Source organism: Camelus bactrianus, chromosome X, assembly GCF_048773025.1.
Source record: "Camelus bactrianus isolate YW-2024 breed Bactrian camel chromosome X, ASM4877302v1, whole genome shotgun sequence".
Classification (NCBI taxonomy): domain Eukaryota; kingdom Metazoa; phylum Chordata; class Mammalia; order Artiodactyla; family Camelidae; genus Camelus; species Camelus bactrianus.
Genome location: NC_133575.1, coordinates 15,065,646 through 15,091,861, shown reverse-complemented (window position 1 = coordinate 15,091,861; position 26,216 = coordinate 15,065,646). Strand labels below are relative to the sequence as shown.

Genomic DNA, 26,216 nt, shown 5'->3' with positions numbered 1-26,216 from the left:
AGAGAGGGAGCAAGGCCAGGTGGGCGGCGGGGTCTCGGTAGCGGCATCCCCCCCGCACCTGGGCGCGCGTTCCTCCCGGAGCGCCCCGCCGCCCCGGTGGGGAGAGGTGCTCGGCCCCTTTCTCACAGTGCAGGGACGCAGCCCAGGCGGCGCCCCTGGAGAGGGGCAGTGCCCGGGTCCATGGGATCCCCTCCTCGGCTCACTTTGAACTTCAGCCTTTGCTTTCTTTTTGGGTTTCCCATTTTGAGGATTTCAGAAGTGCTTGGCTTCTCTGTAGTAGCGTGCTGGTGCCTGCGGTTTTTATTTTCCTCTTTCCTATGGGCGGCATGAGCTTGGCCTTCACGGCCCTGCTCGGTCCACTTTCCTTATGCTCATCCATGGGGGCCCCATTTCTCTCAGTGTCCCAGACTGGAACTAAAGTGTGTCTTTTACAGTGGGTTACACACAAGCTCTGGCTCTCAATCCATCTTCTTTAGAAAAGAAGAGTAGTCTAACAAAATAGTACAAATAGAATTAATAGTTGTGTCTGTCTCTCTATCTCTCCATCTCTACCTCTTTCCCTCTCTCTCCCTTCCCCTCCCTCCAGTCCTGTTTCGAAGGAAGAGCTTATCTCTATCCCAGAATTTTCACCAGTGAGTGAAATGATTCCTGGGGTATCTCTGGACCAAAATGGAACTGGTAATGCCCGAGCACTTCAAGATCTCTTAGATTTCACTGGCCCCCCCATTTTCCCCAAGAGATCCAGTGAAAATCTCAGCCTGGATGACTGTAACAAAAACCTGATCGAAGGATTTAACAGTCCTGGCCAAGAAAATACTCTGAACTCCTTCTGTTGACAAATACAACATCTCTTTAATGAAAGGTACAGTGTTTTGATGATAGTCTGAGTCTGTAACTCTCCAGCTGGGGTTTGTGAAGATAGGATAAACATCAGTCAGCCTCCTGGAAGGTCAATTTTATTTTAAAAATGCAAACAAAAAATTGAATACATGGTATAGACTGTAGCACATGCAAAAATTGTGATGGATTTCAAGTAAATCCTTCAAAAGAGAGCCTCCAGCACCACAGCCCACCAGGCCCACCCCTGCTGTCCAGGGGTGTGTAGAAGCACTGGCTGAAAGTTGGATCCACCATCTGTCTCAAGTAGTGACTTTTCTTAGAGACAGAGGGAGAATGCTCTAATAGTGGTGCAGGGTAGTATTAATAAAACAAATTTGTCCCCTAGTTTTTACTCATTGACCTCCCATATTCCATCTAAGAGCGCTCATATTCACTGGGGAGTGTTGAGCCAGATAACTTGCTGTTCTTCTGACCTTTTTCTGGATCCTTACAAAGCAAATGCCTGCTCTCAGATCACACCTGAGGGAGTGAGGGAGGGAAAACTGAAGTTTGTGCCCTGAAGCTTCTGTTCCCCACCTTTGGCCTTTTTTTCTTGCCAGAGTGTTTCTAGAAGCTCTTCTCATTTGAGTAAGTTATATCTTGGGGTTATAAACACCTTGGATTTGTATGTACTTAGTTCTACATGCCTCACATTGGGTTTACTTCAGTTGGAGGCCTTTTTTTGAATGCTGAGAACATGGAATCGATCATCAACTCCTTTCATAACTTAATTCCAGTTGCTTCTCCCATTTTAGACTCTTAAAGAGTTTTTCTCAGCATTTTCTCAGTCACCTTATTTTTTTATGATATTCCACTCTTATAATGAAACTTCTGTAACTAAGAGGATTTAGTCCAACCTTTCTGCTTCTCAAATGAGGAAACAGGTTGGGGAGGCCACATGGCCAAGGTCACAGTGTTCTGTACATAGTTCTACCTGGCCTCAGCTGTTTGGCGTAGACAGTGCATTTTAGCATTTGCTTCCCTTGGCTCTTGGGGAAGCAGTTGTCCTTTCACACATGAGAGGGAATGTAGGACAGGTAGTTTTTAGAAGAAACCATATCCCTGGTTTGGAAGAGCAGCTGCCTTCTTGGACACTTAAAAATCACCTAAGCATTCTATTTCCCTGACAGTTATATTGCTTAATATTTAGTAAAAGATTTCTTTTGTTGTTAGCATACCTTGACCCCTTTGGTTCACTGACCTCACTATCAACTAAGGACCAGAAGATCCACAAAACTTCGGAGAGTATTCATGACTCCTCAAATCTAGTTCCTGTATCTCTAACTAAAAGGAGTGCAAATCCCTGTCCAAAAATAAATCTTGGCCAAACAATTTTATTCACACTGATTGTATATTTTCATTTGTCATATAGTCTAGTTATCAGATTTTTCTTAACCAGGGATGGTACCACCCCCACTGAAAATGTGTTTGGAAATGTGTCAGGGGGTTTGTTGTCATAAGGGCTGGAGGCAGTACTGGCATTTGGAAAGCAAAGCTTGTGACGTTAAGCATCCTGCAGGTTTTAGGACAGTCCCACACAAAGAAAATTTACCCCCCTCCCCGCCAAAAGAATAGCCCTACACAAAATGCTATAGTGCTTGTGTTGAGAGACACTGCAAGCCAAGGAAAATGCAGTTACCAAGAGGTAGAACATCCCACACTACGTAAGGCTCTAAGTGAGAGAGAGTAGATGCTGCAAACTGCAAAATACACTGTCTCTTCATTGGTCTTACCTGGGTTTGTTTTTGAATTGACACAGGTGGTGTTTGGAGAACCCGTGAAGCTGCTGGTAGTCAAATCTGAGCTGCCGGCCCTCTGAAGAAGCTTCTGTCGTCCTTAACCTCTGAATACCAATTATTAAATCGATATGTAACCGTATTCCTAGTTAGTGTGTCAAACACAGGCCACTCTTGGTAGAACCTTGAGATGTTGGCCTTGTCGGGCTTTAGCAGAGTTTCATGTTAACGGTTCTATTTATGAGCTTCGGCTGCTGATACAGCGCTCCCTGTACTGCCTCGTCATCATAGTGACCCTCTCAGTACCCGAGTGACCTCGGCTTGGAAATTCACCTTATAACCATTCTTCTTCCCAAAGTTGGAGCATATAAATGTTTAGATCTCTTTTCTTGTAAATAGTCTAGATATGTACCCAGACTCTACTTAAGCATATTCTGAACTTGGGCTGCATATCTCCCTGTCTGTGTTTAGAAGGAGAAGAAATTCTGGAGGGTTCCCCCCATCTCTGGGGTTTCTTTGTTGGAAGTTACTCTCCAGAAGCTGCTTTTTATTATTAAGCTTAGCCACCTGCAAAATGTGTTGTTCCACATTCATTACTCCTTGGGAGGCTAGTGGAGTAAGTCTGGTTGTGGAAGGAAGCCTTTAAACAGTGTGGAGTGCTGTCTGCTCTCTTAGGCATATTCTTCTAGACATGGGCGCCTGACTCTAGCAAGGACCTTCTCATATTGCACCTTGAAACCTCCGAGCTGTAGTCACTCCAAACCTTCGAGTGGCTTCTGGACTGAATGAGTTGTGCATCTCCTGCACAGGTGGTTGGTTTTCATGTTGCTGCTGTTGTTTTTTCCCTTGAATCTTGAGGCTTTTGTTTGTTTATTGGCTCAACTCTAATAAAACCAGGCACAAGTGAAAATCGTAGTGCTCTGAAGCAAGGGGGCCCTGAACTGGACCCAGTATGTCACTTCAACAGACTTGAATGTAAAAACATCTGGAATGGGGTACAAATGACACTAGAATGTATACTCCACACGTCTTATGCCATATAATAATGTGTTTTCTTATTTGATTTCTTGTGGTGAAATGTGACTTTCAGATTAAAGTAACCTTTTCTTCTTTGAAACCTTTTCTTTGTCTTGTACGATAAAGAGTTTGGAAAGATCCCACAATTCTGACTGAGGTTTGCAACCAGGAGATGTAAAGAATTGTCAATAGTAAGCTTGTTCATGTGCTTTTAAAACCAGCTACAGTTTTAAGACTGTGTTAGTTACGGACACTGTGTATGTTTGTGTACGTGTATATACCAAATAAAATATATGGCTCCAGTAATCCAGTGCCATTGATCTTGATGAATATCGGGGAAAATTCCTTTTATGACAAGCACACAGAAAATGATAGCATGGTCTGACTTTCCAAAAAATGCTTCGCCATCTTTCTTACAGCCCTGTTTTGCTTAATGTCTGTTTTGTTGTGATCTGTTGTACCTCACAGCACCATTGTGATCGTGGTGATGCCTCATTTGCATGATGTGTACATTGCGTTCACTGGGAAATACATTTTTGTTGAAGAGTCTGATGGCGTGCTATTGTGTTGTTTGTTTCTGTAGGTTCAATGAAAAAAATGTGCTGAAACCAAACCAGATACTAGATTTTTAAAAACCTATTTGGAAAAAAACCCCCAAAATCCTGTGTGGGTGTCCTTACCCTGTCAAACTCATTAAAATTCCTCTATTGTCAGTTCCAAGTGAAACCAACAGTGGAAATAAGCCTCAGTGATGAGCTGTCCCTGGACAGCATGACCTTCTAAGTACAGTGAAGTTGCTGTACTTTCATACCATCGATGCAAGGGATTTCTAGCTAGCTAAGATGCAGTTAACCTTAATGTAATCTACAAAAACATTCCACAGAGCAATCTGGCATTTTAAACACAATTATAATGGGAGTGGCGACCCCTATTTTCCAGTAAGCTGAAACCCACAGCAACTTACTTTTCCTTTTTTTGAGTCTAAATCATGGCTTTCCTACATACAGCCTGGGAGACAGTACCAGTCAAGGCCAGGAGCCGGGGGCCAGGACTGGAAAGGGGACGTTGGATCCCTTGTGGTAACTTTTGGGCTGCCATCTCCAAAGCCGAGGGCCCAGTCAAAGCAGCCCTCCCCAGCTCAGCTGACATCCTAACTCTTTCTGTGTGCTGGCTTTTGACAGTGGCATTACCAGTAGCTTCTATTATCATCAGCTCTGGCCAGAGGGTCACAGTAGTGGCCAGTCACTCCTAAGAGAAATTTCTGCTTTGTGAACATGGTAAATTTTTCTTAGTATGTACAGGTTTCGTATTAGTCAAATGCTTTTATAAATCTTTTTTTACATTTGGAAACCAAATGTAAAGAACTAGCTTGGTTCTAGACCTATACCACATGGGAGCGCAGCACAGGGGGCCTCCATGCCCACTCTCCAGCGTCATTCAGAAAGCACAGGTATGTAAACAAATGGAGCAAGAACTCTTAGCAACATTAGAAAATAGAAGACTTTACAGATAGTCTTTTTATGGGGAACCCAAAAGAAACAACTGGAAAACGCAGGATAATTTCACAGGGGAGCCAACTACTGAATGAAGAAAAACCAATAGTTTTCTTACATATTAACAATAAGCAAGAAATGGATCCCAACAGGCTTTATCTAAAACCTGACCAGGGGACATTAGAATAGACATAAATGGAAAGACACGCCATGTCCCCAAATGGGAAAAGCTGCGCATATGAAGACGACTAGTATGTGACCCTCACGTTTGTGTAAATTAAATGAAGTTCCAGTCAATGGGATTTGTTTTGCAGCTTGAAAATACAATTGTACAGTACATGGAAGACAACACAAATATGAGAAACTTAAAAATATATAAGACATCCATCATTAACACAGTGTAGTCTGCTAGAGAAATAGAATTTGAAATAGAAATAGAGATTGGTGGCATACCCAAGAGACATAAGAATTTAATGCATGATGGAGCCAGAGTGGACCATTTGTTCCTGGAGAGAGAGAGCACGTGGTTTAGTGTCTCCTGGGACCTGAGTTTAGCACCTCTACTGGGGTGGGGATAAGGACCCAGGAGTCAGTGAGGAGATGATAAAGATAGGACTGGGGTCCAAGGTGTGGGTGCCAATTATGGTTTAAGTCGGGGAAAAATTTAGACACAAGGCTTGGCACCAACCTCTAAAGCTCTTGACTGATGCCTCCCCCTCCCCAGAGTACACCGGATCTCAGGAGGCAGAAAGTGGCGGCCTCTGCTCCCTGTGGTTTTAAGTTTCTGTGGGGAGGGGACCTTAACAGCCAGCTCGTCCTGAGTTCCTGCTGGACGCGAAGTGTTCCTGTAATAGAGGAGAACAAATCTGACTCTATATTGGATCTGTTCCTTTAGTTTTAACCACTGTGCCCTGCTTTCTAGGCTTAGTCTTGCTAGCTCTGCACTTTTTGAAAAAAAAGGGTTGCCTTTAGCCTGAAATATACAGGAGAGCCTATTCTCAGGGCTCTGACCTTTAAGGATGTTAGCACTTCTGCACTTACGTGGAGATGGCAAGTTGCAAAATAGAGAATAACCTTTTGTTTTGTTAGAAGTTTATAGGGACACCATGACCTGGCCCACGTGGACAGCTGCAAGAACAAAGAATGCCTGCAGCTAGAAGTTTGCAACAACCAACCACACCCCCTCCCTTGGTTTTTTGTATAAAAGGAGCCTGTATTCTGACTAGAGCAGGATGATTCTCCAAGACATTAGTCTGTCATCCTCTTGGTCTGCAGGCTTTCTGAATAAAGTCGCTATTCCTTGCCCCAACACCTCGTCTTCCGATTTATTGGCCTGTCGTGCGGCGAGCAGAACGAGTTTGGACTCGGCAACAGTCTCAAGACATGACCGAGCTGTGAGGTAGGTCGGAGAGGGTTACTTATCCAACAGCTGGAACTTGGCAGAGCCGGGCTTGACCCTGGGGCCCCAGCTTTGGTGTCCCCAGGGGAGTTGACAGGCTGCCCCGCCCCTGAGAGCCGAAGTGTTTTGCTAGAGCAGGTGCTTACAGCTGAGAAGGGCCAGAACGACCTGTGGAGAAGCCAAGCTCTGAGTATGCTTTTATTAAAAAAAACTGCTGAGCTACTGTTCACATACCATAAAAATGCCTTCCTTTTAAAGTAAACAGCTGTCTGATTTATTCACAAAGTCATGTAACCATCACCACTATCTAATTCTAGAATATTTTCATCTGAGTGTGCTTTTGCAAGGATTCCTTCCCCATCTGTCTACTCACCAGCAGCAGACCTTGGCTTTCCCAGTTAGTCCCAGTTCCCATTGCATCTGGAAGCAGGAACATGGGGTTTGAAAACAACATTCCCTACACCAGTCCCCACCACCCGAGTTTCCAGCCGGCCAAACTAGGGTGATGTTTATCTAACTCACTTCACGTGGGCTGCTGTACGTTGTTTCACATTCTCTGTGCATAAGTGTTAAATCTATAATGCCAAACATGGGCTTACTCATCAGATGCCCAGCACGGGCCTTTTAGGCCGACTAGAGACGCGGAGCAGTGAGAGCCTGCCTTTAGCTTGGTGGTAAGGGGGTGAGAGCTGGGTACAGTTAGGAAACGCCCAAATTGAATTCTTCCAGCTGGCCCTGAGGGGTGGTTGGCATTAGGGGAAAGGTCTAAGTGGCCAGCCTTCTGGACTTTTCCAAGGAAGTATTAAGGCAGACTTCCCCGTCTCAGCTCACTTGAAAAGCAAAATGCAAGGAGCAGAGTCCCAAGGAATTAAACTGTTGTGTAGAGTAACTTCTTTTTTGAATTAGTGCCAGCAGCTCTCTGGTGGCTGTACTTGTCTTTTAATCACACTTCCCTAGCGGTGTGCACATGCTTATCTTTGAAACAACCAGAAAGTTGTCAGCAAAGGAGTGTTAGCGAGGGAGGTGTGGGTCCTGCACGGTAGGTGTTCGCAGAGCTTGTGGGTTGAATACAGCCCCCACAGTGGGTCTCCAAGGTTGTTCTAGGACAAACTGAATCTTAGTGGTATCACTGGGAGGGAAGAATGAATTCCATTTGCTCAGTGAACCTGCCCTCAGAAGGGTTCTCAGGGACCACCCCTGTACAGTGACAGCCTGATGACTGGTATGAGGGATTCAGGGTTCATTGATGGTAAGAAATTATCCAGAACATGGGAATAAAGCCAAAAGATAACTGTGTGCCTTTCCTGTGAGCATGTCTCAACAAGGCAGCCCGAGGGGCCCCTGAATCTCAGGGACTGTAGCCTCATATGACTGCCCGTGCACTGTGAATGGGGACCTAGTCTCTGGAGTTATTCACCGGTAGGTAGAAAGTTGCAGATGACTTTTATTCTATAGAAAAGCTAACTCCAAAGGTTATGCATAGGGCACTAAGCAATTTCGTGTCTCACTTTGCCATCTCATTCCAGCATTCTTCTCCCCACTCAGTGTGTGTGTGTGTGTGTGTGTATTGCCATGCATACACCTACATCTGAGTGCACAGAATAATCAGTTCCATGTCCTCCCTCCATCCAGCCTTGTCTTCCTGCTCCTTAATGAGTGAAGCACTGTTGCAGAGGAAGAAAACTTAACCTCTACCCTTCTAGGTTCTTTTGGCTCATCTAAGAATTAAATTGACATGAGATAGATTAATAGGAAAAAATCAAATTTAATTCATATGTATGGGAACACCACATACAGCAGCAGTTCGGAGAAAGAAGGATAAAATGAGGTCTGTATGGCATCTGAGCTGAGGAGTGGGCTAGGGGCCTGGGCTGCTGTATTTATGTCCCAATTATGCTTTGAACCTTTGGGAAGTTAGACTTGGACAATGAGGAAGACTTAAGTCCTCAGCAGGCTTCGGGAAAGTTGAAACAGCTGCTCTAACGGCCTGAAAGGTTCATAGTCAGTGCCAGTGTCCCAGATGTCGTGGTGCACCCCCTGGATGGCCCTCCCCTTTAGGACTGAGGTATTTGTCCTTCCAGATGCTGGAGGTACAGTTGCTGAGGCTGCTGGTGGAGTTCTTCTCCAAGAATTGCTCTTGACTGAAGGAGGCTGCCTCACCAAGGTTAAATGCCATCAGGCAGCCAGTGGATAAGCTGGATCCTGACTGGAGGATTCGGGTGTCTGAAGACCCTTGCTTGCCTCAAGGTAGGACAACTCAGAAGGGCTGTCCCATCTTCAGGGCTCCCTGTGGGTTCACTGGAGGCCTTTGCTGAGAATCACTGCAACACAAGTTCTCGCTGCTGCTTCCCTTGCCCCCTCCCCCACCCCCGTGCCCGCATCCCGCCCCCAGCACTCCCCAGGCACTTCCTGCGCACTAGCTGGTCTCGGAGTCTGTTCCTGGGGAACCGGACCGGGGCCAGCTAGGCATTGTGCTAAGGACTTTATGCAGTCTCTCTCTTAATCTTAAGAAGGGCTTTCTGAGATAGGGCTTTCTTTTTTTTTTTTTTAACATTTTTTATTGATTTATAATCATTTTACAATGTTGTGTCAAGTTCCAGTGTTCAGCACAATTTTTCAGTTATTCATGGACATATACACACTCATTGTCACATTTTTTTCTCTGTGAGTTATCACAACATTTTGTGTATATTTCCCTGTGCTATACAGTGTAGTCTATTCTACAATTTTGAAATCCCAGTCTATCCCTTCCCACCCTCCACCCCCCTGGTAACCACAAGTCTGTATTCTCTGTCTGTGAGTCTATTTCTGTCCTTTATTTACGCTTTGTTTTTGTTTGTTTGTTTGTTTTTGTTTTTGTTTTTTAGATTCCACATATGAGCGATCTCATATGGTATTTTTCTTTCTCTTTCTGGCTTACTTCACTTAGAATGACATTCTCCAGGAGCATCCATGTTGCTGCAAATTGCGTTATGTTGTCGGTTTTTATGGCTGAGTAGTATTCCATTGTATAAATATACCACATCTTCTTTATCCAGTCACCTGTTGATGGACATTTAGGCTGTTTCCATGTTTTGGCTATTGTAAATAGTGCTGCTATGAACATTGGGGTGCAGTTGTCATCCTGAAGTAGATTTCCTTCTGGATACAAGCCCAGGAGTGGGATTCCTGGGTCACATGGTAAGTCTATTCCTAGTCTTTTGAGGAATCTCCACACTGTTTTCCATAGTGGCTGCACCAAACTGCATTCCCACCAGCAGTGTAGGAGGGTTCCCCTTTCTCCACAGCCTCTCCAGCATTTGTCATTTGTGGATTTTTGAATGACGGCCATTCTCTGAGATAGGGCTTTCTGTGTTGCCATGCTCATTTTACCACGAAGGCCAAGACAGGTGAAGTCCAAGGTCATGTCCAGCCAGGAAGTGCACAGCTGGGCTCCACACCCAAGGTTTGCTTTGCAGCCTGTGCTTGCCCTGGCCCCCGACACTGCAAAGTTCCTGCCTGGGACATCGCACAGACCCAGCCCCTGAGAGGCTCTTGCCAGTCTCCACATCCCCCAGCGATCTTTGCAAGTGTCCCCATTGTTATCATCCAGCTTCCCTCACCAGAAGTTGTTGCTGACTTTGCAAATCCCTAAGAATCTTCTGCGCAGGGCATTTGCTCTATCTTTCTATCGCTCAGGCCAGCAGAATACTGACATCCTCCATCTGGGGGCACAGACAGTTGGTAAATTTTTTTCCTCATCCAGGAGGAAACCAATATCATAGATGCTCATTTATTAAGCAGTTAGGTATGAACCCCTACTCCGTACTCTGTGCCAAGTGTTTGCTAAGGATAGGGACGGAGCAGAGAACGAAGCCAGATATTGTCCCCACCCTCCTGGAGCCCATAATCCAGCAGGGGAGGGAGACAGTGGACAAATAATTTAAGAAGTTATTATTTGAGATTGTGATGGGTGATGATGTCAGGTCTGCTGTTCTGCATTTTCGTATCATTACCGTTTGTGATGAGACATTTATTTGTGCGGTCCTTTGAACAATGTCTCTCTCCCTCACTGTAAGCCTCCTGAAAGCAGGACTGCCATGTTCCCACCACCTAACACAAGTGTTCAGTAAATATCTGTGAGTGCATCAGTTTTTACTGAAGAAAGCTCTTGATGAAAATCCATGACCTCTGATCTACATGTCTTTCTGCCCACCCACATTCCATCATGAGATGACAGTCTCAAGGATCCTAGGTTTTGTGTTGGCTTTGGATCCTCAGCACTTAGAATGCCACCTGTCACAGAGTAGCCCCATCATAAATCTTTGTTGACTGATTTTTAAAAAATTGAGAATAAGTATACCAGTTGGGATGGTTTCACTCCACACAAGAGCAAGTGGCTTCAGTACTAAGGGTATTACTCACACATAACATATAAGAAGCTCCAAGACAGCTCAATGACATCAGGATTCTGGGGCAGCACTTCTTCAAGTTTCTTGGCTCTTAGGAAGGTTGCTACGGCACCAGCATCCCATCCTCAATGTCACTGTGTCAAAGGTGTGAAACGGTTAGTAGCCGGCTGCTCTTCGTACCGCTCGCCCCTTCTATCAGAAAGGAAACTTCCCCTTGGCCAGTTCTCATTGGCCAGTATAGGTCTTACACTGACCCATAAACTGATCACTAGCCAAAGGGAAGGAGATGATCACGTGCATTAGTGAAAGTAACGCTAGCTTCTCTAACAGCCCCGGCCCCCACCAAGATGCAGAATGTCTCACATACAACCGAAACGTTTTCTCCCTCATGTGAAGTCCAAAACAGATTTGCCTTATTACAACTCTCCTTGGAGCGGGAATTCAGGCACTCGGCCCCTTCCATCTTGTAGTTCCCTCATCTTCCAGTTTTATCATGTTTTTCTGCATCAGGCTGACAGAATAGGGAAAGAGTACAGAGAAGACACACTGCTTCCCAACCACCTTGGCCTCTAAGGCGCACATATTTCCACTCATATTTCATGGGCAAGAACTATTGCCCCACTTAGGTGCAAGGAATGCTGGAAAGGAGAGTCCCTGTCTGGTTTGTTTCTTACCAAGGATCTTGCTATACTATGTAAGGGAGAGCATAAGTAATTTGGTGGCTAGCTGGTGGTCTCTGACTGAGACCAGAGCTGTCCGATGGAAATACAACGTGAGACCCATTTGTCATTTTCACTTTTCCAGTAGGGGGCCTGCGAAGAGAGAAGCAGTAAATATTTTGATTGTATTCTTGTAAAACCTACCACAGGGTCCATTATCTTCTCTTGCCCTACCAGTCTAAGGGAGAGTGAGAACTGGTGTGAAAAATTATGTAGAAGCTGTGGGGTACCTAATATAGAGTTAAAACAAAGCAAATTTATCAGGCAAATGAAATGTTTGAGAGCTTAATGATTTTTAAACTGGTGTCTGGGTTGTGCCGGGACATGAACTCAGACTGCTTATGGGAGGAAAAGATACGTGAACTGAATCTATCAAGGATTTGAGGGCAGAGCTTCAGAAGGAACACTAAAGATTTAAGTAAGGAGAATAATAGACTTTAAAAAATTATTTTGCAAGACAACTGTTTTAAACCTCACCTCACCATTCCTTTTGGCCTTGCATCAATGTAGGTTATTCACATCAATCCAATCTTTTCTTTTTCAAAATAATTGCTGAGTTGTGACACATTGTTTTAAAACCACAAATACTGTATGACTTTCAGAACCAGGGCCAAGCCACTTCACATACTACATTACAAAAGAGTTCATCAGAAATAATTTATGGGACCAGAGGGCTGGTCGCAGCTACCAAATCTTGTTTAGGAATTTGTCCCCCATCTCAGTAGGTAAACAGACATAAAGGCAGTGACTAGAATGAACAAAAAAGGAGTCTGCAACATAAGCCTGTCTAAAAACATTTTCTTCCAAACAATATAAATCATTTCTGTTTGTGCTCCATGCTTGACAAAGCCCTTTAAAAAGTAAAGGTAAAGAAAGGACAGGATCCGCAAAAAAGTGCCTATATAATGGGATGGAAGAAAAAGAGGAGGAATCAGGGCCAGCTAAGCATGATACATCAAATTTCATTAACATTATTAAGCAACACAACCAAAGTCAGATAGTTCAGAAAAGAGAAAACTCACCTGGTTCTGTCAGTCCCGGGTTATAAGGACTCGTGTCGATGCTGAAGCCATGACCAGCACAATACAAACTATCTAGACGAAAACTATGAGGATAATCTGGGTCAACAGCATTGTCAAGGGATGAGAAAGCTATTTGTCCTACTTCTTCCTAATTATCTTATTCTCACATCAGCATTTAAAAAAGAAAGCTATACAGAGGGACTGCTGGAGGTACAGGTCAGGGCAGCTGGCAGGTTTCCCCAGAAGCAGTGTCCCTCCAAAAAATGACAATGACAGTAGGCCCTTGGTCTAAGTCTGTATCAAAGCCTGATTCTCTCTCTCTTTTTAAATTTGGTGCCTTTTTTCTGGCTTAAGAATTAGTAGTTTAAAAACTACTCTGTGTTTTATCAAGCCTCTATGTCCATCTACTGGTTCTTAGGGAACACAAGCCATAGGGAAGTGGTTCTCAAATTTAAGCCTGTTTCAGAATCCCCTGGAGGGCTTGTTGAAACTGTGCTGGACCCCACCCCCAGAACTGCTGATTCAGTTTTGAAGGAGAAGCTTTAAGATTCAATGCATGGTCCCGCTTTTGCTCCTTTTCTTCTCATATGCCACCAGTAATGTTTCAGGGTCAATTTCTTCACCCTGGGTCCCAGAGAGAAGAACCAAAGCTGACCCATGATGAACCTGAAGTATAAGTCAAAAGTAAACATCTGTGGTTATGAGCCACTGAGATTTGGGGATTGTTATCCTAGCATAATTTATTCTTATTAATACAGAATCCTTGTGCTAAGCATACTTGGCATTCTGCAGCAGATTTGGCTTTGCATGAAAACCAAGGAAAAATAAAATAAACGGAAAGGCAGATAACATTTCATTTCTCTTCAGCTTGTTCTGTATATGTATGCGTGTGTGCCATTCATATACACACCAAAAGCTATGCGACCTTGCGCAAACTATTTAACATCTCTGTCCACACAAGCAGCATATAGGGTTGACCAGTTTAGCACCTTTTTGCAAGAAGATAGGACTTCTATAAAACCAGAATGGAAATTCATAAGGAACTGAAAGGGTGAGATGGGAAGTCAATAGGATGACTTGAAAGAGGAGAGGGGAGGGGGTGGGGAGGAAATGATGGAAGGAAACAAACAAAAAAATCCCAATAATAGAATTCAAGTAGAAACAGAGGCAGAAATAATGCTTTGGGAGATCTTATCAGTAATATTGAAAGCAAATTTGAGGCTACCAGAATGTTGAAAAGGGGTAGAGAGATGAAAATGATAAGACAGAGAACTACCACAAATAATTGCTCTTCCTAAAAGAGAGATCAGAACAACTGGAGCAGAAACCACTCTGGAAAGTAGAATGGAAGAAAACCTTCCTGAACTGAAGCATATAGATGCAGATAAAAAGGTCTCACACCTTTTAGCTAGACAGAAGGGGCAATGGAGTGGAAGCAAAAGCAGTATTCATTTTAAACAGCAAACATTTCAGCAATAGCCACAGCATTGAGTACAGGAGGAGAGAGGCTAGAGAGGTCAGTATGAACCAGGTAATGAAAGACTGTATATACTGTGCTGAGGAATTCTCTCTGCAAAACAGGAAGCAAAATCATGTGAGAAGAGAGGGAAATGATCATTGGTATGGGGCTTAAAGAGAGTGCTAAGGGTTAGTAACAGCAATTATTGGAAGTGAGAAATGTCACATAAAAGGATTCCTAAGAGGCAATGAGGCTCTCCACTGCAGTGGGTGTCCATCAGTTTTCAGTGGTTTAATTCTGTTATAGTTGTGTAGCTTTTTCTTCCCTAGCAGTGCTTGGAAACACAGATGTAAGCATGGAAAATGCAGATAACTGGAATGTTTCAGGATGGCAGTTCGATGTTAGGTTGTGTCAAAGGGCAATTCAAGGGGCTCTGCTTTCAAGAGTGGTCGAAGTCAAAGACCATGAGCTGTAGTCAGGTAGAAGGTTCAGAGGATGTGAGAGCTCTGTGGTTTTTGAAGAACAAGTATTTTGGGACTAAGGGGGAGAGAGTACTGCAAGGATGAGGACCTTGAGTCCAACTAAATGGGATTTGTAAACCTAAGGTTTTAGATACGGAGCAGTACAAAGTGATGCATGTCTTGATTTTCTAGAATGGGTGCTTGGAAATGGGTGGATAAAGTAGAATAGAGGGAAAGTCACCTGGATTGAGGAAGTTAAGGAAACATGGTTTAGTCATGGGTGTTGGATTCATCAGGATGATGGCAGTAATTCAGATGGAGAAGGAAAACGAATGCAGTAGGTAGACGACAGTGACAAGGGTCCAGATGGGGTGGACCCTGAAAGAGAAATCTTGCAAGGGGTAAAAAGAATGTCAAAGTGTCAAGTGAGAAAGCTCCAAGCGTGAGGATATACCACCTTTGGTGTGCTGGATGGAGTATGGGAGGAGAGAAATCAAGAGAGTGGACAAAAATGAGTCAGTATTTTGAATTGCATGGCGGAAAGATGTTGGCACCACAAACCTGTTTGGGAGGTCCAGAGGGGAGGTTTTGTTTTCCGGGTAGAAGCTTGGTTTGAGGCCATGGGGAATGATTAGAGACTGAGTAGGCAGGAGAGAGGCCACAGTGGTACAGGTTCAGGTGGGCTGGCCCTGGAAGGGCTTTTGAGAGCCAAGCCAGGGCCAGAAGGCCGAGGCTTATCTGCTCCGCTCATCTGCACAATGCTGGAAGGCCCACGGGACCAAGCTCCGGCCCTTGACCCTTAACCCCCAGGATCCACGGATCGGTACGACCAGTACATTCTTCCAGGCGGGTGGGCGGCAGACAGCGCATGCGCACTGGACAGAGCGGCAGAGGTGGGAACAGCCGGTAGAGGGCGCAGGCTCTCTGGCCCGAGCCGCACGGGCGGGGCAACCCTCGCTGGGAAAGAGTTGAGAGCAGAGGTCCGCGGAAGAGCAGGCTCTGCACGAGGCAGCAGGCAGTGGGCGGGACCAGAGCGGGGGGTGGGGCAAGGCGGTTCCGGAAGGAAGTGGTTCCGGGTCCCGCGGCCCAGCTGAGGTAGCCTTGGTGCCGCGGCCGTGGGAGGCGGCGGCAGTTGAGGGGCGAGGCCCGAGGGGCCCGCGGCGGCGGCGGCGGCGGCGGCAGTTGCGGAGACTTCCCGGCCGGGTGAGCGGCCCTGGGGGGCGGGCGGGGCGAGGAGGCCCCGGCCCGCGGGGAGGGCGTGTCCGTCGCCCGGGAGGGGCGGTTCTTGGGGTGGCGGGTGGGGCGGCGGGGAGGATGCGGCGGCCCAGCCCGGAACCCCGGGGGACCGCTGCCCTGCCACTGCCTCCGGCCACTGGGCCGGTGCCTGATTTTAGACGCGGCGACCCGGGCACCTGCTGCCGCGGCCCTCATCCTCGCCCGTCGTTGGGCAGGCTGCGGCCCTGGCGAGTCAGAGCGTCTGTCATGGGAACGGGGGAGGGGAGGGGGCGGTGTCCAGGGACGGTGCCCATTTCCCAGGGGCGGCCCCGGACGCGTCGCCTGCGGGACCTGAGCCGAGGAGCCCCCGCTTTGTCCTTCTCCCAAGGCTCTCCTGCCGCGCAGCGGCGTTTTCCTCCGGTAACGGCCAGAATGAGCGGTGAAGGCTGCTCTTTATCCTGCATTGCCAAGTGAAACTTGTCATTTTAGAAACGTATACCGAAAATTGGCGCATCTCCTGTGCTTCTCTAGGGTGTATTAGGAAACTGGGCCGGTCACTGTCAGGATTGTCCTGTCGGTAGGTCGGGAGGAGAAGAAATGGGAGAGAAACGTACCCTCCCAAAGATTTTCCTGCCAAAGTGCTTTTCGAACTGCCTCTTAGGTGGTGGTTTTTCTTTTTCTGGAACCAAGTAAAAACTGCAGGTAAAAATCAGGAGGAAGGTCTCTCAAGACTTCTGGCCAGGCAACCTTTTTAACGTTTTTCCGAACGCGAACTGGTAGGAACGAAAGACTGGAATTTGAGAAGAAAAGGTTTTGGTGTGGATTGGTGATGAGTGCTTTACTTTTCAATGATGTTTTAATAATAATGCTTTATTTTTTAATGGTATTTTTGAAAATGGCTACTAAAATGTTCTTTTGAAAGCCTTGCTCTTTCACACCCTCCCCCAGAAGCCTTTAAAACGTCTGATTGGAAACATTTGTAGAGAGAAGCATTTGGTAGCACATTGATACATAAAATTTCTAAAATACATAAAACCAAAATGAAGAAGATAAACTTTCGCCATTCAAGTAATCATTGTGAATATGGTTACACTGAGGATAACACCTCCAGTCTTCTATGCAGAGGTGAATGCATGAATTTTTCTAAAGAGGATTTTCTTTGGTAACCATTTTTTTTTTCTGACTAGATAGCATGCCATTATATGGCTGCAGTAATTTATTTAGTTGATTATTCCCAGTTTTTCACTACTTAAACACATTGTTGGAGAAATGTAAAATCTGCACACCCATCATTATTTCCTTAGTGTACATTCCTAAATGATAAAATTGTTAGGTTTTTTTATGTGAATTGCTCAATTTCCCTCTGGAAAGGATATGCTGTTTTGCACTCCCACCAACAATCTGTGAGGGTCCTTTTCCACACCCTAGCAAAAGGCAACATTTAAAGGATTTCTGTAGGAACATTTTGGGGCCATTTATGTTCTTCTCCAACCATATACAGGTATCCTTCTGTAGCTATTGCTTTTTTTTCTTATAATTTGATGGCAGTTCGGTTTCTCATCTTCTATTTTACCTTAGTAAAAAAGGGTTATCTAGGTGAAGCAAAGACATTATAAAGTGAAGAGATTTGTTTCAAGTCAAGACTTACTTGAATTCTGGTATATTTGATTACCCTGTACAACTCACTTAGCTTTTCTAAGGGACTGTTTCCTCAACTCTGAGTTAGAGATTATAGTGCATTTTCCTTACCTTTCTTACAGGATGGTGGTAAGGGTCAAATGAAACATTTATGGAGAGTACATTTAAACAGACTTTGTCTCATTGCCAATTATTGCCATCTTGTAAAAATTACAGACTAGAAAAGCATGTTGATTTTTTATGTAAATTTGTGAATTAAAAAAACTCTTCTTTGATACCCTTTACCCCTACTCTTTCACTCCTTAAATTTGAAGTTTTATACTGCTGCCCTAGATTATATTCAAAATGATATCAGAGTTACAAAATTAGGTGAATGAATGGATCTACAAATGTTCAAGGAAAAAAATATTTAAAAGCACTATCTATATATAAAGCTGAGGAGACAGATAAAAAGCTAAATAAAACACAGTCCTTGGGATCATGATAAATAAAACATAGTCTTTGTGCCCTACAGGCTACAGAATGTCCAGGCAGCTAGAGGGCATAAAAGCTGCTTTCCAAATTTAGACGGCAATTTTAGCTGTGATGCAGGATGTCAACTATTCTCAAGTGCGCTAAAGTCCAATTCTGCTGACTGAGCATCTGTGCAAATGACCAGGCAGTCTCTTCGGAGTCATCTTGTTGAAGGTAGGAGTTGCAAGGTGGGGAAGTGTTAGTATTGGAGTACGAAAACCTGAGTTCTGGTTTTACGTCCTTCTCTTGGGGCAGGTTGGTTAACCTTTTTGAGGCTGGGTTTCTTCACCTTTGAAATGGAGGTAATTTCAGCTTCCTCCAAGGCTTGTGAGGATTAAGTGAGACAGTATTTCTAAGACGCTTAGTGAGCTAGGAAGTACTGGTGATCCTTATCCACTGAAGACTGAGTTTATCCAGTAAAGAAACTAGATCTCTTCCAACTTTGTTTGCCTTGCCCCTAGCAATCAGCATAAAATATGGCTGCTGGTAAAAATTCACTTTGGACCACTGAAGAAGGTAATATGTAAATGTGGAATATTGGGAGAAATTAACTACATAATTTGGAGTTGATATGAAAGAATTAAAGGATACATTGAACTAATTGGATCTAGACTCATCCCTACTGTGACTTTCATTTTACATTATATCCCCAATGCCATGCAACATAGTTTCTCCTGATCAACTGTAAACCTGCTCGAGTTGCTTCCATTTTGAAACCTCCTCCCTAGACCCCTGTCACCCAGTTGCAACCCAGTTTCCCTCCCTCCCTTCCAGCCACAATGTTAGAAAGGGTTGTTAGTAATTGGCTTTCTAAGCTTCCTTACCTTCCATTTAGTCCTCAAGCCATGTATTCACAGTTTTCATTCCTTTTATTGGATCTCTATGCAGCTTTTGCCATCAGAGTCTCCTTTCTTGAAACACCCTTCCGTGCTCCAGGGTTCCCTTCTTCTTCAGAGGATGTTTCTTCTCAGTCTCCTTGACTGGTTCATCTTCCTTGAAAGGCTTATGTTCTTGTAGGCTTGATCCTTCTCTGATATACCAACTCTGGAATAATTTACAGAGCATTGAGGTAGTCTGATGTTTGAAGGTTTGGTAGAATTCCCCCCGTGAAGCTACCTGGGCCTGATGCTTTTTCATGGAATGTTTCCTTAATAACTTTGTCTGTTTCTTCTATGGAAATTGGTCTGTTTAAACTTTTTAATATGGTCAGTTTTAGCAATCTCTATTTTTGTAGCAAATTATCCCTTTCATCTGGGCTTTCAAATTTATTGGCTAGAGAGCTACAAAGTAATCTCTTATGATTTTAAATTTTTTCTTCTATTTCAATGGTTATCTCCCCTTTGCTCTTTCTTATTTTGTGTATTTGTGCTCTTTTTCCTTAGTCAGGGTATATACATTGTTTAGTGGCTTACCCATTTTAATTTTTCCAAAAAGTAGAATTTTGAATTATTACTTAGATCTAATTTTCTATTCTCTTCCTCTACTTTTATCTTTATTATTTCCTTCCTTGTGCTTGTATTTGGTTTACTTTTTTATTTTTTAGGCTTTTTTTTTTACCTTGGAAATGAATTCATTTATTTTTAGTCTTTCATGTTTATTGATAAGTATGTTTAGTGCAGTGGATTTTCCTTTGATCACTGCTTTAAATGCATTCCATGGAATCTGATATGTAGTGCTTTTATTGTCATTATTTCTTTAAAAATCTATATTAGACTACCCAGGAATTGTTTAATAGGAGATTTTAAAATTTCTAGGTGGAAGGGTCTTTGTGTTTTTAGTTTTTATTAGTGATTTCTAGTTTTATTGGATTACGATCAGAGAGTATGTTTATAATATTCCTATTTTATGGAGGTTACTGATGTTTTCTTTGTGACTAATATATGATTATTTTTGGTGAATATGGTGTGGGCACTTCAGAAGAATATGTATTCTCTAGTATCAGAGTGTAGAGTTTGATAAATATCCTTAAGATTTGTTGATTATGGTATTTAGGTCTTCGGTCTCCTTATTTTTGGTTTACCTGATCTGTCTACTGTGCCACTGAGAGTGGTATACTGGAGTCTCCTTTTAGTGTTTCTATCTATGTCTCCTTGCATCTCTTGTAGTTTTTGTTCCATAAAGGTGGTTGCTATGTTATATTCATGTAAATATGTATATTTTTATTCTCTCTTCATTGAGGATTGTGACTTTTAGCATTAAAAAGTGTCTTTCTTTGGCATGATGAATGCTTTGGGGCATGAATTCTGCTTTGCCTGATTCCAGGTTTGCCACACCTGCTCTCTTTTTGTTTCCATTTGCCTGGCCAATGGCCATCCTTTTATTTTTAACCTTTCACAGTCACTTTGTTTTAGGTGTATCTTTCGTACAACTCCTTGAGTTTTGTTTTGTGAGCCAAATTAAACTTTTTTATTTTGGTGAGTTAAGCCCATTCACATTTATTATTAGGGCTGATATGTTTGGCCTATCATAATATTTTATAATTATATGTATTTTGTTTGTTTGCTGTTTCTTTTTGCTATGAAGTATAGTTTTTGCTCTTTTGTTTTAGAAAGTTGGGAGGTATTTAGGAAGGTTTTTATTTTTTGCTAATGGTTAACCTTTGTACTAACAACTTTTTAAATGCCCTTACTCCCCTGTTTATTTATGTAACCTCTTTTGTGTGTGTGAGAGAAATAGATTGTATATGTGAAATCAAAGTAGAATAATGATAGGCAACTGTGGGGTTCTGTATGCACTGCCAGCTCCTCCCTAATGCAGACTGGTGATGGCACCTAGCCCTGTGGTCGAGAGAATAAGCCATGCTCTGCTCTCCTGAGGTCTGGCTTCCTCTGATCTGCTGGTCTCCCTCTTGTTCTCCGGGCTCTAACTTGGTCAAGTTCTGTGCTGCAAGTGTGGCTCCTTTGTTACAAAGGCTTTCCTGGACAATTCTTTACATTTGTAAATGCTGAGTTCATGCTTAGTATGGAATTTCTGTCATTTGATTTTTTTTTGTAACAACTTTACTGAGATATAGTTAACGTATCACACAATTCGCCCATTTAAAAGCCTACAATTCAGTGTTTTTTTTAATATATTCACAGAGTTGTACAACCATCATCACAGTCTAGTTTTAGTACACATTCATCACCCCAAACAGAAGCCATGTGCCCATTCCCTCCGGCACCCACCCCTGCAACACCACACTGGGCTACCACCAGTCTACTTTCTGTTTCTATAGATTTGCCTATTCTGGAATTTTCATGTAACTGGAATATATAATATATGGTCTTCTGTGACTGCTTTTTTCCCTTAGCATAATGATTTCAAGGTTCGTCCCTGTTTGACTGGGTGTCAGTACTTTATTCATTTTTATGGCCAAGTAATACTCCGTTGTATAGCTAGACCACATATGTTCATTCGTCTCTCAATGAACATTTGAGTTGTTTCTACATTTTGGCTATTATAAATAATGCTATTAAGAACACTTGTGTACAAGTTTTCATGTGAACATGTATTTTTATTTCTTTAGGGTATATACCTAGGACTGGGGTTGCTGGGTCATATGGTAACTCTGTTTAATTTTTTAAGGAACTGCAAACTATTTTCTAAAGTGGCTACATCATTTCATTTGAACTTATTTTCCCTTGGGCACCTTGTAATGTATCCTTCACTTCTGAGATAATTTAGTCTTTTTCTCAGACTTTAATTCATTTTTTTCCTGTCATTTTTCTCTGTTTTTTTGGTCTGTTTCCATTCTTAGTTTTTAAATTTCTGATTCAAGCTGAGGGGTTTTTTTTTTTAAATCTTAAATGCTTTGGGGTATATTTAATTTTGTTTGGGGTATAAAGTTAGAGTTTTCTTCTGCTTCATGGGTTTTTGGGGAGGAATTTTCCTCAGCTGAGAAATTTTCTTTTTCTGCTTTCTTATAAACACATGGGGATCATAAGACTTTACAATTTTTGCAAATCTCCTGAGTATGAAATGGTATCTCCTTGTTTTGATTTTATCTTCCTGATTAGGTAGGGTTGAGTATCTTTTTGTATGTTTATTGGATATTTATATTTCCTCTTTGTTGAAAACTCTAAGTATAGAGCTGCCATTTATTAAGGTGGGGAGACTAGGAGGAGTAGATGTTGGCGAAAGTCAGGAGTTTGCTCTTGGACATGTTTACAGCATCCATTAGGCTGTTGGATATGGAAGACTACAACACAGAGGATGGATGAGGGCCAGAGATGTCATTTTGGGGGTTGTTAGTTTATAGAGAGTATTTAAAGCGATGAGACTGAATGAGAGTGTAGACTGGGGAGAGAGTGTAGACAATGGGAAGTCTAAAGACTGAAGTCACTATTTAAAGGAAGACTGGGTTCACTACTTAGGGGTCACGGTGTTGAGGAGGGAGATGAGGAGAAACCAGCAAAGGAGACTGAAGGAATTGTTAGAGGTAGGAGGAAAACCAGAAAAATGTAGTATTCTGGAATCCAAGTGAAGAAAATGTTATTTGGGAGGAGATAGGAAGGACGACCATCAAGTGCTGCTGGTGGATCCAGGGGAAGGAGGGAGAAGAACCACTGGATTTAGTAACATAGATTTCATCATCAATCATAACTATAGAGCAGTTTGGTGCGGTGGTGGAGTGGAAAGCTAGAGTGGCCAGGGGCCAAGCTAGAGCTAGAATGGGAGGAGAAGAATCAGAGAGAACGTCTGTGGTATTCAGGCGGCCCTTTGCGGAATTTGGTTGTAAATGAGGAGAGAGAGTGGTAGCCCAGGGGATGTGGTTCCAGAGAGCTAGGGGAATTATTAGAGGTAGTATGGTTGAGGGGAAAGCCCTAATGGAGAGGGGAAAGTGGTGTTGTGGGAGGAAGAGGAGAATTGCTGCAGCTGGGTCTTTCAGCTGGATGAGGGGTTGTGTCCAGTGCTTTCCTCTTTGGCACCAGCATCCCCTTCAGCATCCTCCTGGGAGTCGATGCCCCTGCTCTCCAGTCATCTGTGTTCAAGGGCCCATGAGTTCATTCACTGCCTCCACACAGTTCACTCTGAACTGGCAGTATAAATGAATTTATCTTCTGTTACTGACTTCTCCTTCTCCCCAGTCACAAACCCTACTGTTTTTTTTTTTCTCTCTGTCCTAAAGCTCCCTTTGATTAACTTGGCTACTCACAAGTAAGTTAGTTTAAATCAGAGATAGGCAGTCTTTTTTGTAAAGGACCAGGTAATAAATATTTTAGACTTTGTGGGCTACGTACAATCTCCATTGCATATTCTTCTTCTTTTTTTTTTTAACAACCCTTTAAAAATGTAAAAACCAGCTTAGCTCAGACTCTAGGGTTTAAATTAACTCTTCTCTCTTATCTATTAAGCCTCTGAGCCAGCACTTTTCATTACTAACTGATGTACACAAAAAAGTAAATGCAAACAAGGTAACTTTAAAAAAACAGCTTTACTGTGATATAATTTACAGGTTTAAAATGTGCAGTTCAGTGATTTTTGGTGTGTTTGCAGAATTGTACAGCCATCTCCATAATATCTGATCTAATGTTAGAGCATATGCATTACGCCAAAGCTAACTTTTTACCACTTTGGGGTGTAATTTATATGCAGTAAAATTCACCTATTTTTGAGTGAATAGTTTGAATGTTAATGAAGCTAATTTTAATATTAGCAGAGGAAAATATTCTAAGTAATAATTTTTTTTTAATCACATAACCGGTAAATCTCACTTGTAAACATTTTCTCCCAAGTGACCTTCACCTTTCCCTTGAGACCAGTAGTTCTCTAGTCCCTGGACCAGCAGCATCTGCATCACCTGGGAACTTGCTAGAAGTGAGGTCCACCCCAGAGTAGGGCCCAGCATTCTGTGTTCTAACCAGCCTTTCAGGTAATTCTGAACACTCTAAAGCTGGAGAACCACTGCTCTAAGGTGTCTCCTTGAGTAGAATTGCTGGTTTGGAAATGAGCATGTTCAAATGTGACGGGTACTGCCAGCGCCATCCACACTGGTCACTCTTGTGTGTACTCACCTGCTCAGCAGCGTGCAAGAGTCCCTGTGCCACAGCCTCGCCTGCACTCTGAAATAGGCGCCCCTTCCTTCCTTCCTTCCTTCCTTCCTTCCTTCCTTCCTTCCTTCTTTGCTTTCTTCCTTCCTCCCTTTCTTCCTTCCTTTCTTTCTTTCTTTCTTGTCAGTCTGATAGGTGTGAAATGGCTATGATCTAAATTGGTGTTTACTTGATTACTAATGAGATTGAACATCTCAGATGTCCATAGGCCACTCGAGTTTTGTGTTCTGTGATAGGCTGTTTGGAGTCTTGTGCTTCTTGAAATAAATATAATTATGTAAACAAATAATCATAGTGTATTGAAATAATTGCAGAAGAAACTCAGAATTCCCAGGAAGAAAGAAACTCTGGGTAAAAGAAAAAAAGAAAGCAAGGAAAGAATTTCAGAGGAGATTATGGCCAGACAGTCCTGAAAGAATAGGAGTTTGTCAGGCAGAGTGCGGGAGGGCCATCTATGTGGTACCAACAGAATGACCTGATCAGGGGAAAGCAAGTAGTGTGCTGTGCTGGGCTGATGGGGTATGTGGAGGAAAAGACATATAGAAGGCTAGGAGAAAAGTAAGGAGTGACTACATGTATATATTTTAAACTTGTTTAATCCTTTACTGAGTGTTAGGCATTTGGGTTAACTAGTTAGTTGGGTGGTTTTTTTCTTTCCTATTATTACAAATAAAGCTGATAGAAATATCTTAGTATATATAGCTACTTTTTTCTGTTAAAGTATTAGAATAATAAATTTAAACTGAAATTATTAGATTAAAGGAAAGTAGGCATGATTCGTTTAATAATTTCTTACATATTTCAAGATTACCCATCATTAGGGAAATACCAATCACAACCATGGTGAGGTACCACTTCACTCCCACAAGGATGGCTGTAATTGAAGAGACAGACAATAACAAATATTGGTGAGGATATGGAAAAATGGGAACCTTCATATATTGCTGGTGGGAATATAAAATGATGTAGCTGCTTTGAGGATGTTTAGCCCTCTCAAAAAGTTAAACATAGAGTTATTGTATGACCCAGCAATTCTACTCCTAGTTTTATATCCAAGACAGATGAAAACATATGTCTACACAAATACTTGTTCATAAATGTTCATAGCAGCATTATTTGTAATAACCAAAAGATTGAAACAACCCAAATGTCCATTGAGAAATGAATGAATAAACAAAATGTGGTGTACCCATACAATGGAATATTATTCAGTCATTAAAAGGATGAAGTAGTGATACATGGTAAAACCCTTGAAATGTTATGCTGAAGGAAAGAGGCCAGTCACAAAGGACCACATATTGTATGATTCCGTTCATATGAAATGTACAGAATAGGCAAACCCTAGGGACAGAAAGTAGATTAGTGGTTGTTGGGGCTAATCAAAGGAGGAGAGGAATGGGGAGTGACTGCTAATGGGCTTTCTTTTAGAGAGGATGGAGGTGTTCTAAAATTAGATTGTGGTGATGGCTATACATCCCTGTGAATATACTAAAAAACATTGAATTGTATGCTTTAAATGGGTGAATTGTATGGTATGTGAATTATAGCTCAATACATCTGTTTTTCAAAAAAAATAAAATGGATAAAAAGATTACCCTTTTTAAGTTAAGATTCCTTAACCAGGATAGTTACACTTTTTCATCATCACCAGCAATACTTGGTATCCCCCCCTCACAACCTTTGGGTTTATTATTTTTGTTAAGTTTAATAGGTGTGTACCCAAAGCTTCTTTGGTTAAATTATAGGTTCTTTCATTAGAATGTAAGCTCTAGGGGGGCAGGAATTTTTGCCTGTTTCTGTTCACTGCTGTATCTCCAGAACAGTGCCTGGCAAATAATAGGTAGTCAGTAATATTTGTTAAATGAATATATTTTTATATGTTTAGTTACTAAGTAAAGATTTTCCCATTTAATTTCTTGTATTTTGTATCTTAATTTCATGGTACATCTGAACTAATTGTTCTTCCTAGCCTCAAATTCTTTTTGGAAAGAAGCAATATATAACTAAATGAACTGAATTGAATGTACTTCTGGTGAGTGATCTGGTTCAAGTCCTTTGCCCTTACATGCTTTTACTTTCTTCTAAAATTTGTTATAACAATGATTTGCAAATGTTTGACTATGTGGACTCCCTTTTTAAACCACTGTCCATATAGTTATACTTGTACTTTTTGTATCAGTCGGCGGAAAAACAACATAGTGACAAGAAGCTATTTATATTTGAACAATGATCACAATATCTT

The 26,216-nt window shown here is 42.5% G+C and overlaps 2 protein-coding genes across 14 annotated transcripts in view; both read left to right on the top strand.

The window, feature by feature from the left end:
* The window catches only part of MAP7D2 (MAP7 domain containing 2), a 91,653-nt gene extending 87,472 nt beyond the window's left edge, over positions 1 to 4,181 (top strand). For all 6 annotated transcript variants that reach the window (XM_074358939.1, XM_074358940.1, XM_074358944.1 and 3 more), the window contains 2 exons: positions 587 to 862; positions 2,639 to 4,181. In XM_074358939.1, coding sequence (XP_074215040.1) covers positions 587 to 836 — 250 coding nt within the window. In that variant the 3' untranslated portion in view covers positions 837 to 862; positions 2,639 to 4,181. The remainder of the gene's footprint in view (positions 1 to 586; positions 863 to 2,638) is intronic.
* Positions 4,182 to 15,626: 11,445 nt separating this feature from the next.
* BCLAF3 (BCLAF1 and THRAP3 family member 3) overlaps positions 15,627 to 26,216 on the top strand; it is a 49,486-nt gene continuing 38,896 nt past the window's right edge. For 4 of the 8 annotated variants that reach the window (XM_074359960.1, XM_074359957.1, XM_074359958.1 and 1 more), the window contains exons 1-2: positions 15,627 to 15,779; positions 17,944 to 18,116. The gene's annotated coding sequence lies outside the window, so the exon portion shown is untranslated. Of the gene's footprint in view, positions 15,780 to 15,875; positions 16,212 to 16,236; positions 16,917 to 17,943; positions 18,117 to 25,943; positions 26,007 to 26,216 lie in introns of those variants that run through there. The other 4 variants (XM_074359961.1, XM_074359956.1, XM_045516325.2 and 1 more) reach the window with 3 other exon arrangements.